Source organism: Oncorhynchus tshawytscha, linkage group LG20 (assembly GCF_018296145.1).
Source record: "Oncorhynchus tshawytscha isolate Ot180627B linkage group LG20, Otsh_v2.0, whole genome shotgun sequence".
Lineage (NCBI taxonomy): Eukaryota > Metazoa > Chordata > Actinopteri > Salmoniformes > Salmonidae > Oncorhynchus > Oncorhynchus tshawytscha.
The window spans coordinates 22,407,274-22,418,870 of record NC_056448.1 but is presented as its reverse complement, the minus strand read 5'-3'; the positions used below and the strand labels follow the sequence as shown (position 1 = coordinate 22,418,870).

Genomic DNA, 11,597 nt, shown 5'->3' with positions numbered 1-11,597 from the left:
TATAGAGCCTACTGACAAAGCACATTCAAAGCAGTACAGTAGGGCATGGTCATATCTGCATTACTTGCAGCAAAAGCCTTCAGTCCTCTAATGCTTTTAAAACACTCTCTCCTTAAACCTGAGCTAGACATCTGTGTGCCTGTTGCTTCTCTGATTGGATGTAACCACAACCTACCCCAGCTCTGGTCATGCATCATTTTATTGTGCATAGAAAATGTCAAATTTAAGTTATGTTTAAAAAATGTCTTGCTCTTTTTCAGTTGTCACTGGCTAATCTGCAACCCTACACCAGATTTGATTGAACGTCAAAGACACATTCCTGTTACCTTTCATTTCCAATGTGAGTGGAAAAGATCCTTGTGATCACAGGGCAAAATTCACAATCAATGCTCATATAACAAAATCACATGCTTGGTTCATGTTCTCTGACAAAAGCAGAGAGACAATCACAAGGTGTATAGTATCCATAAAGTAGATCTCCCCAGAGCCCTATACTACGAATGTAGTTAGCGAGGTAACTTTATTCAACTCGGGATAATCGGTACCACGTAAGTGGCTCACATTTTAGCCAGGTACATTTACTTTTTTATATGGCAACGAATCCTTCAGATCTGGCTCATGCAACTCTGGGCTAACTCCATTAATAACCCGAATGAAGGTGTCCGAGTCTCGAGTTGAGGCCCAATGAAATCAGATTGCATCATCATCCTGTTCATTTGAGGAAGACTGACACCTGATTGTAATCAAATGTCAGGTATTTTAACGATCACATTGCACATTTAGTAATGACAGAATACATTTAAAACTTTACGCACTAACTTTGATTTAATACAATTATTTTATTAATTGGCGTGGGGGAAACTGCTTGTGCATTAATAAGCACACCGAAGACGAACTTTAACGTAATCCAAAGACGTCACTAATAACCTACTTCACACCATAGCCTGCTATATATGCAATAACTTCTTTCATTTTGATTTCAACACAAATGAAAACAATGTGGCACTGGCTCGCCCATTGATTGATGTTTCAGGATTGTCTCAATTAAGAGTTCCAGTAGCCATGTGCGACATTCACTCGCCCGTTACAAGCCTGCTAGAGTTGTAGGGAGACGATCAATATCCATCGTCGTATGGATGAAGCCTGAGCAGTAATGTGAAGCTGGCTAGCTTTAGAAAACCCTGAGTAGATCTAGCTTGTTTGGTAGTATACCCCTCTGGAAGTCACACAGACTCAGTTTTATCAAATGTATTTATTTTCATAACACCATTCTCATTGGTAGATAATGTATTGAGAAACAGGTATACTTTCCCCCCCTCCAATTCATTGTTATAGATACAATATATGTTCTATATAATCCCAGGACTACTCCATGCTAGATAGGTGTTTAAATTAACATGCAAGCAAATACTTCAAAATGTTCCAATAAAAACAAGTAACTACAGCACACAAGTCTTGACAGTCACAATCACCAGAGCATAAAACAAAATGACTCCTGCAAGATCAGTGCGACTTCCTTGGTTAAATAAGACAAAGAAATCAATGACAGACTTAAACAGGTAACTATATTAAATCAGAATTGCTTTCCTTTAACACATGCATATAATTAACACTACACACTGAGCTGTTATATTTCTGTAACCTGCCCTTCAACAAAAACACCTACATGTGACTCTTTACCATCACAGTGACAAAAATATACATAATCTACATTAACACATCAAATGTCTTTGTATATTAGTTATAGCTGAATAATGACCAACAATAATATGTTAAGTGAAGGAGATGTCCTTAAATAATTCTCATCCACTCTACACAAGATAGATAAGGTTAACCTGTCACAAGTATGACATTCAGAAACACTTAATTGTTCTATTCAATACAATTATGCTGGCATAATAGCATGCTAACTTACCATTTATTTATGCGCTAGCTCAGTATAAATACTAATCTTGAAATTTGAGATAAAATATGCATTTCGTATTTGAAAAGAGCAGGAGCTTTCTCAGCTTAGCCTATAACATATAGTTCATATACTGTATTTTATTACAGTATATTTAATCATATCTTAATTGGGTACATGTCTACTACTGTGGCGTACTCTTGTACACTACAGCTATATAGGCACTGTTCATCTACCTAGCTAACAGAACTGGACTAAAAAGTATACAGAGGAAAGATACGATGATCGGTTCATCTGAGCCTCGAGCGGATCAAATCAAAATCTAATTGTATTTGTCACATGCGCTGCATACAGCAGGTGTAGACCTTACCGTGAAATGCTTACTTACAAGCCCTTTACTAACATTGCAGTTGAGAAAAATAATTGTTAAGTAAAAAAATAGTTAAATAAAAGAGCAGCAGTAAAATAGTAGCGAGGTACAAAATATGTTACAAATAACACACAATAGCACAATTGGTTAAGGGCCCGTAAAATTGGCAGCCATCTCCTCCGGCGCCATTCAGTCAAAATGGCATATAATGCTCAAATTAAGTATTGCCCATGTCTGCCTGAGGCTCAGGATAATGCAGAGGATGTGGTGCCTTTGAAAGGTCAATTAAGAGGTGTCAAATTTGGTCCGCTTTGCAGCTATTTTGATCATTCTTTGCCATGCTTAGTAGAAGACATTAACGGTAACACAAACTTGATACTGCTTCAATTTGATGGAAAACTACTTTAATTCAAGGTAAAAGCCTGTTGTGCACATGCACAGTATTATGCACCCACCTTGTTCAATGATTTATTAGGCTTTAAGTACAGCACATACAGCATGGATGTGAGCAGTGGTGTGTATTCATGGATGCCAAGGGAAGCCAGGCTCCCCCCACAAAAATAACAAATTAATTTAGCTTTCATCTTTCTGTGTTTCATAAATTTCCTTCAATTCGCAAGAGGCTGAATGTATCTCACAGGAGAAAGCATTCAATCAAACAAAATAGCGACCCTCTGTCTCTGTATGTGTAGCCCATCTATGCTGTCTGGTCAAGAAGAGTGACATTGTTGCCACCCATAGCATTGAATGCAAGGGAAGCCAAGGAGCATTTGGCCTCCCTTTATCATTTTTCTATAAAATAGCCAATCAACGTTGAGATAAACTGAGTGAGATCAGCTGTGAATGGTCCTGTCACACCAAAAAAAGAAGTCTCAAAGTAAGCCAGTTTGGATTTGGCTTCAGACCAATCACATCACAAGCCAAACATCATTGACAGAAAACTTGAATTAATTGCATCCCATTGTGTCGTTGTCCTCCAGTGGCTAGCTAGCTAAAATTGTCCCATTCCTAAATTAGCAATGGATAGAGAATTGGACTTGTGGTTTACTTAATTGTCCGTACTGGCCAATGATTATAATGGGAATTCTGATCCAACCATAAATTCATACTTTGTGTACCTGGCCCGAGAGGATGGAAGTTCAACATGTAGCTACATGTAGTAATGTTAGGCTAATGTTAACTAGCTGGCCTGGCGCATCATTGCCAATGAAAAGTTAGGCTAGTGAACTAGTATTTTAGCCAGGTAGCCTTGGACAACAAAAAACATTTTTTAAAGTCTATGACAGAGTCATAGATCGTTTAGGCAACAGGAAAGTGGAGGATGGCATTGGCGTTTCTAGGGTAGGGTGTAGGGTGAGTCAACATGTTTTTCTACTTGCACGCATACACACAGAAATCAGAACCATGGACAGCTACATCATATTTAGCTTACAATGGTCGGACAATTTTTTGTGGTATCTTTTAGTTTTCACCGTATTAGACTAAGCATAGGGTGATTAGATGATGAAATGGTGCTGGAATAGTGGAGGCAGCTCCTGTTTTCTTTGTGACTTGCGGTAACTCAGTGGTTCTAAATCAATAGTTGTTTCGTAGTCTGAAAATGACAGAAACATTAACTTGCTTGATCATGCTGTAGGTCATGTAACTGTTACATGCAATATCTTTTGTGGACTTCACCAGACAGAGGTTGCTCTCCTGTTTTGTGATGAAAAAAAGCTGTGGTTGAATTTATTCTGCTACTGTGTCTTTTTATTGTCTCGGCCTTAGGCCTATATATTACGGTGTCAAGGCATATGAACTAACAGGTTATAGAGCAAACAACGCAATGATCACAACACATAGGTTGTAATATGGCTTCCCCCCCGGCTTGGCTTCCCCAGTGATTTCACCCACGCACCGCTACTGGATGCGAGTGCACTACTGTTTAAATGGGAAAGCGTACTTGTGTTTTTGGAATGCTCTAAGCTACTTAGTTAGACCCGTTGCTCCTCAAGGAGCATTTGCCATCTATGATCAACTACTATAATTGTACTGTTGCCCCCCCAATTTATTTTAATTTTTAAAATATTTTTTTTACAGATTGCGCCTGCTAGTCTTACGCATAACCTAACCCATCCTCCTTTATCCGGGCTTGGGACCGGCTTGTAGCTTTTTTGAGAAAGCACTAGGCGGAGTTTGTGGAACATTTCTTTAATATAAATTACTGACCGGTTGGTTTTGCCATTTAAAAAGTTGTGCCTGCTCACATGATGAATGGGCAGGATCTCTAACACATCCTTGTCCATGTGTACAACAGGTCCTACCTCAAGTAAAAGCAGTTTCACAACTTGACAGTGTCATTTTGGCACGATCACGTCAGTGTCTCCAAATTAAGAAATATTGGAAAATATAATAGAAATACATAACGTGATTTATGTGCAATGAGCCTATTTGCTGACCAATTTTGACAATCTCTTATTGCCTTGCATTCAAAAACAGTCACGGCATCCTCTGCATAATACTGCACTTCTAGTAGTCAGAGCCATCACTTGGGTTGGCCATATCACTCACCCTATTTTTCTCTGTTTTAACCAATTGAAAAGATCTGCTAGCAGAATTCATTTTCATTACAGTGCCTTCAGCCAGCAAAATAAACAGTGTCTATGATATACTTATAATAATAAATATATGCATTTTATTATAATATTACTTATATTATGTAATTTCAGAAGTTGTATATATATTAGTCTGCGTTTTGTGCCTTTGTGTAGGGGGCTTCCACAGCCTCTACAAGCCTGTGAGGTCTACAATGGCCTTGATGAAAATGGTATCATCCCTAAGGTAGGAGCTCTTGCCTGTCAGTTTAGCTAATGGGCAGAAGAGTGGGCAGCCACTGGCTATGTTCATCTCACTGATTGGCCGCTGGAAAGAGGTGGAGCTGACATCAGGTCGGAAGGCGTCAATAATATGCTCCCTGTTATTCTGATCCAGCAGCATCAGAGTCACCTATAGGGAAGAAAATGAGTAGGGAGACTTCATATTTTGTTTGATTTATAATGAGGTCGGTTGTAGTTAATTATGTTAGACATAAGTAAGATCAGGTTAATATGACAGATGGAGTTGAATAAGGAATCAGAAAGGTAGAGAAACTCACTTTCTGACTGAAGGGCCATTTGAGCAGAGCGTCACACTTGCCCCTCATCACCACAAAGAAAAGAGAAAGGTGTGTCCCTCGACCTGTTCCATCCCCATTCAGATACAGTCTTAGACACATCTTATAGCCATATTTACTGGAATAGAACGCTGTGGGGGAAGATAAACTTCTTTAGACAGGCCCTCGGTATCTGCCTCTAACACACACACAAGGAAAACATGAGTGCATAAATGTGTATTGGTATGGTATATTTACAATACAGTAAGGATACGCAGGTGTAGAGAATAAAATAATCAGCGTGGATCTAACCTGGTGAGAACATGGCGGGTGTTCGCCCGGCCACAGCGTCCTGCCGGCGGCGTGAGAAGTCAGCGATCTTCCAAACAAACACACCGTCAAAGGTGCAGAACTGGAGCTCCCTAAGAGTCTGGTCTGTCTCGGCTAGCTGTAGATCCCGCATGGTGAGAGTACGCTCTAGTTGACGCACCTTGTTGCTGAGGTTCTCTATCTTTTCCTGGTCTAGTCGATGTTGTCGCGAGAAGGCCTCTAAAGTGAGAGAGCTCCTCTCTACTTCTCTGTTCAGTACACACACTATATTCTCCAGCACTGTCACCTGCAGGACCACAAGGGGAGACCAGAGAACACAATGAATACCAATACTATGAGTTGCTGTATCTTCAACAACTTCAGATGGACAAATATTCAGGTCATCTATTATAGTTAAATAACAACACAGTACATGTAGGACACCAGTCTGTTTCATAATTTACCAGCTTGATTATCATTGTCACACAGGAGGAGGGACAACAACCACCACATTTGGACTGCTAAATTTAGACAGGCTAGCTGCTGTAGTTTCCTAGCTTTCCTACATAGCAAATATCTGCTCAAATGAGACCCACCTTATGGTCAAGGCCACTGGTCTGTCCAGAGGCAGCGGTTCCACCCCCAACTGTGGCTGCAGAAGCTGTGGCTCCCTCCTCAGGAGCGCGGTACAGGCCAATCCCAGAGTCCTCCTGCCACTCCCCCAGCCCCGGGGCCTCCGGACGCTGCAGCCGCACCATAGACGTCGCCAGGATCAGACGCATGTGCTCCATGACGTTCGTCTGCTCGTGGTCACTGTGCTTTCCATTATCAATCTGCGGTGACAACACAAGGCGTTTAGCACACAGAGTTAACTAGTCTGTTCGATACTGTTCAGTGTCAATTTCAGATGCCCTTCAATATTGAGATTAAAGCTGGAATTAAATTGTAGAGGGCTGCACAAAGATAATTTACTCTCTACAAACACTAGATGTCTCTTTTGAGACATGGCTCTCTTAAGGGTGTGTCCAATACCCAAGGGCAGATCTAAATCAGAGATACACTGAACAAAAATATAAATGCAACATGTAAAGTGTTGGTCCCATGTTTCATGAGAGTAAATAAAAATTATCCGAAATTTTCCACTCACAAAAATATTCTCAAATTTTGAGCACACATTTTTTGTTTACATCCGTGTTAGTGAGCATAATCCATCCACCTAACAGGTGTGGCATATTGAGAAGTTGATTAAACAGCATAATTACACAGGAGCACCTTGTGCTGGAGATAATAAAAGATCACTACAATGTGCACTTTTGTCACACATTACCATGCCACAGATGTCTCAAGTTGAGTAAGCATGCAATTGGCATGCTGACTGAAGGAATGTCCACCAGAGCTGTTGCCAGAGAATTTAATGTTAATTTCTCTACCATAAGCCACATCCAATGTAGTTTCAGAGAATTTGGCAGTACTTCCAACCGGCCTCACAATGTGTATGGCGTCGTGTGGGTGAGCGGTTTGCTGATGTCAATGTTGTGAACAGAGTGCCCCATGGTGGAGGTGGGGTTATGGTATGGGCAGGCATAAGCTACGGACAACGAACACAATTGCATTTTATCGATGGCAATTTGAATGCACAGAGATATCGTAATGAGATCCCGATGCCCATTTTTAAGGCATCTGTGACCAACAGATGCATATCTGTATTCCTAGTCATGTGAAATCCATAGATTAGGGCCTAATGACAGTATTTCAAATGACTGATTTCCTTATATGAACTGTACCTGAGTAAAATCTTTGAAATTGTTGCATTTATATATTTTTTACGTATGATAGTCATCTTTGCACCCCAACAATGGCCAAGTTTCTCTTGATCTACAAGGCTACAAATATAGGCATATTTATTTGACTAACAAATGAGGTCATAGGAAGGTCAGGTCATAGGAAAATATAAACCGGTTCCCTCTATGACAAACAAGAAACCAGTACAAAAGAGCTGGCTGGGACATTATGTTCAAAGATCATCATATAGATAAGGTTTTATCTGATTAGATATAATTGATCTTCTACACATACCACAGCCTTGCAGCCAACCTCACTGAATGGACATGCAGTCTTAGACTTGGCACAGGATCTGCTGTGATCTAGAAACTGAAGGGAAAGAACAGAAAGAGAAAGGTCAGGGTTATGAAGATTAATGGGGGGGGCAAACCCTGAAATTACCCACCATATTTTAAAATGTGAAGGTTGACAGTTGAGGTTATTTTGATCTAAGTTCAAAGGTCCAACTCAAATGGAAAGTGCAACTACCTTTTTAGTTGTGTTATGAGAAGACTTTGTAGTAGAAGTCGGTCTTACTACAGAGTGATAAATGATTAACATAGGCCATTCTGTTTATGCTCTGGCCTCCCACATGAAAAAAAAAAAAAAAAAAATCACTATATACTGTAGTTTTTTTTACAGACTTTACTGTAGTATTCACTATAATGTACAGTGAATACTGTAGTATTTATTGCAGTGTTTTGAAAACATTATTTCAAATGTTATTTGTCACATGCTCCGTAAACAACAAGTGTAGACTAACAGTGAAATGCTTACTTACAACCCCTTCCCAACAATGCAGAGAGAAAGAAATTACTGAAGTACTTACTATTGTGTTTTGCAGACATTACTGTAGTATTCTGTATACTATAGTCTTGCTTAATTAAGTTTTAAATTATTTTATTTGTAATCTTGTCGTTACTTTCTCCTAGAAGAAACTTACTGGACAAACTAAAAAGAGCAAATTGTTCATAACCTGTATGTAGGTAGGACTGTGGTCTGAACAGTTAGGTTCCACACTTCTGCTCTTTTCTATAATCTGTAGGCAACACAATATATGGTCTATACTTGGCATGTAGGTTTTTCAGTAATGGGTGGCACACATTGGGAAATGGGGGAGGGGACCCACAAGCAAATACAGGTTCCATTGATGACTGACTGGCACTCGTCTGGAAACCCAGCAATTGACCATGTTTACATATCCTTTCTTACTGCCTTGTTTTTTTGTTTGCCTGGTTACTACACGATCGAGGGATACTACAGTGTGTAGAATATATTCTATAGTAAGCACTACACAATCGAGGGATACTAGTGTAGACTATAGGATTCTGCAGTATACTACAGAATTCTATAGTAAGTACTACAGTATTCTATAGTAAACTGTATTATTTTTATGTGGGCTATTCTTGGCTAGGCAATAATGCATCCTTATTGAAAGCAGAAACAGTATGGCACCAACAATGCTATAAAATAAGATTAAGTGACCTAAAAATTTAACTAAATTACATTTACATTTGAATAATTTAGCAGATGTTCTTAGCCAGAGCGACTTACGGGAGAAATTAGGATAAGTGCCTTGCTCAAGGGCACTGACAGATTTTTCACCTAGTCGTCTCGGGGATTCGAACCAGCCCACCGCTCTTAACAGCTAGGCTGCCTGAAAGGTCACAGAGATACAGTAGAGCATAGGGCTGTGCGGTATACCGCATTTTACTATAGACACAGGTATTTATGCACGAACCAGTTTGGGTTCTTACTTTACCTTCTATAACGGCATTTGACTGTTTGGTTTGTTAAATGTGATACGCCGTGTGTAACGTCCATTTTTCCTCCACTCTCGCGCTCTACATGCCGCTTTCCACACAGACCTAGTCCCACCCAGTCACTCAAGAAGCGCATTTGTTGTAGTCTGCATTGTCAATGCAGCACATGCAACAATTTGCATTGTTGTTTTCACTTTGATCTTAATTTAAATCCACAAGCGTTCTATAATTACAATATTGGTTTGTGTTTATTACATCTGCAATCAGCTAGTTTGTAATTTCTTAGCAAGTTAAGATAAATCGTGTTAGCCACTAATGCTAATCGCTAGTTAGTACTTTTCTTAGCTAGTTAGCTAGCCAGCTAAGCTAGCTAATACAGCCTTATACCAGTACTGGTGGAGGCTTAAATCAGCATGTTGTTTGTGCAACAGTATCTTCTAAAACAAAGAGGAATAGGCAAAGCATGAATATGTTGGATATATGAATGTAGACAAAGAATATAGGGTCCCCTAGGAAACACTGAACATCACTTTGGTTCCTACCCGGTCACAACTCTTCCATGGTATTTTCATTCGTTGTCATGTCAAGCAACACTCTATTCAAAGTGCCCACTATTATTTATATTCTAACTATATAATTATAATAAACATTCAATTTCCTTGATTCCAAAAGTTCACCCAAGTTTGATCTAAATCACAATTGCAACATTTGGTTTCAAATAAGTCCTAGTATTTTTGCCCATATCGTGGCAGTAGGGAAATGATCTCAAATGAGTGCAGGAAATGCAGAAATGGATGGAAATGCAGGAAATTATTTTAGGTTGAAGTTAAATTGAACAGTATAAAACAATCCGAATGGAGAAAGACGCATTGAAATCATTTAGAATATAAACTCAGCAAAAAAAGAAAGCCCCTTTTTCAGGACCCTGTCTTTCAAAGATAATTCATAAAAATCCAAATAACTTCACAGATCTTCATTGTAAAGGGTTTAAACACTGTTTCCCATGCTTGTTCAATGAACCATAACAATTAATGAACATGAACCTGTGGAATGGTCGTTAACTGTGGGACAGTATTGAGTAGCTTGGATAAAAAAGGTGCCAAGAGTAAACTACCTGCTACTCAGGCCCAAAAGCTAGAATATGCATATATTAGTAGATTTGGATAGAAAACACTGAAGTTTCTAAAACTGTTTGAATGATGTCCGTAAGTATAACAGAACTCATATGAGAGGCAAAATCCTGAGAAAAAAATCCAACCAGGAAGCGGGAAATCTGAAGTTCGTAGTTTTTCAAGTCATCGCCTGTCAAATATACAGTGTCTATGGGGTCATATTGCACTTCCTAAGGCTTCCACCAGATGTCATAGTCTTCAGAACCTTTGAGGCTTCTACTGTGAAGGAGGAGAGAATGAGAGCTGTTTCAACCAGAGTCTGGCAGAAGGCTATGAGCTGATCACGCGTGCGCCCATGAGAGGTAGCTGCGTTCCATTGCATTTCTAAAGACAAAGGAATTCTCCGGTTGGAACATTATTGAAGATTTATGATAAAAACATCCTAAAGATTGATTCTATACATCGTTTGACATATCTCTACAAACTGTAATAGAACTTTGACATTTCGTCTGAACAAGTGATCGCGCATTATGCATTTGGTTTACTGGGCTAAAATGCACAAAAAAAAGGAGGTATATGGACATAAATGGACTTTATCGAACAAAACAAACATTTATTGTGGAACTGAGATTCCTGGGAGAGCATTCCGATCAAGATCAAAGGTAAGTGAATATTTATAAAGCTATTTCTGACACCTCTCATTCGTTATGTACAAAAATCTCATTTGAAATTGGTCTGCTATGATGCATTTCTGATAATAGCAGACCAATTTCAAATGAGGTTTTTGGACATAATGATTAACTTTATCAGACAAAACATACACAATAAATGTAACATGAAGTCCTGTGAGTGCCATCTGATGAAGATCAAAGGTTAGGGATTAATGTAATCGCTATTACTGATTTTTGTGAGCCCTCTCCTTGGCTGGAAAATGGCTGTATGGTTTTCTGTGACTAGGTGCTGACCTAACAATCATTTGGTGTGCTTTCGCCGTAAAGCCTATTTGAAATCGGACATGGTGGCTCTATTTACAAGAAGTTTATCTTTAAAATGGTGTAAAACACTTGTATGTTTGAAGAATTTTAATTATGGGATTTCTGTTGTTTTGAATTTGGCTCTCTGCAATTTCACTGGCTGTTGGCGAGGTGGGACACAACTGTCCCACATATCCCAGAGAGGTTATTAAGAC

The 11,597-nt window shown here is 39.2% G+C and overlaps 1 protein-coding gene across 3 annotated transcripts in view; it reads right to left on the bottom strand.

Annotated features, from left to right (window-relative positions):
- Positions 1 to 1,237: 1,237 nt before the first annotated feature.
- The window catches only part of traf2b (Tnf receptor-associated factor 2b), a 23,581-nt gene continuing 13,221 nt past the window's right edge, over positions 1,238 to 11,597 (bottom strand). For all 3 annotated transcript variants that reach the window (XM_042302359.1, XM_042302360.1, XM_042302361.1), the window contains 5 exons: positions 7,789 to 7,863; positions 6,309 to 6,545; positions 5,716 to 6,019; positions 5,407 to 5,555; positions 1,238 to 5,258 (listed from right to left, as the gene is read on the bottom strand). In XM_042302359.1, coding sequence (XP_042158293.1) covers positions 5,040 to 5,258; positions 5,407 to 5,555; positions 5,716 to 6,019; positions 6,309 to 6,545; positions 7,789 to 7,863 — 984 coding nt within the window. In that variant the 3' untranslated portion in view covers positions 1,238 to 5,039. The remainder of the gene's footprint in view (positions 5,259 to 5,406; positions 5,556 to 5,715; positions 6,020 to 6,308; positions 6,546 to 7,788; positions 7,864 to 11,597) is intronic.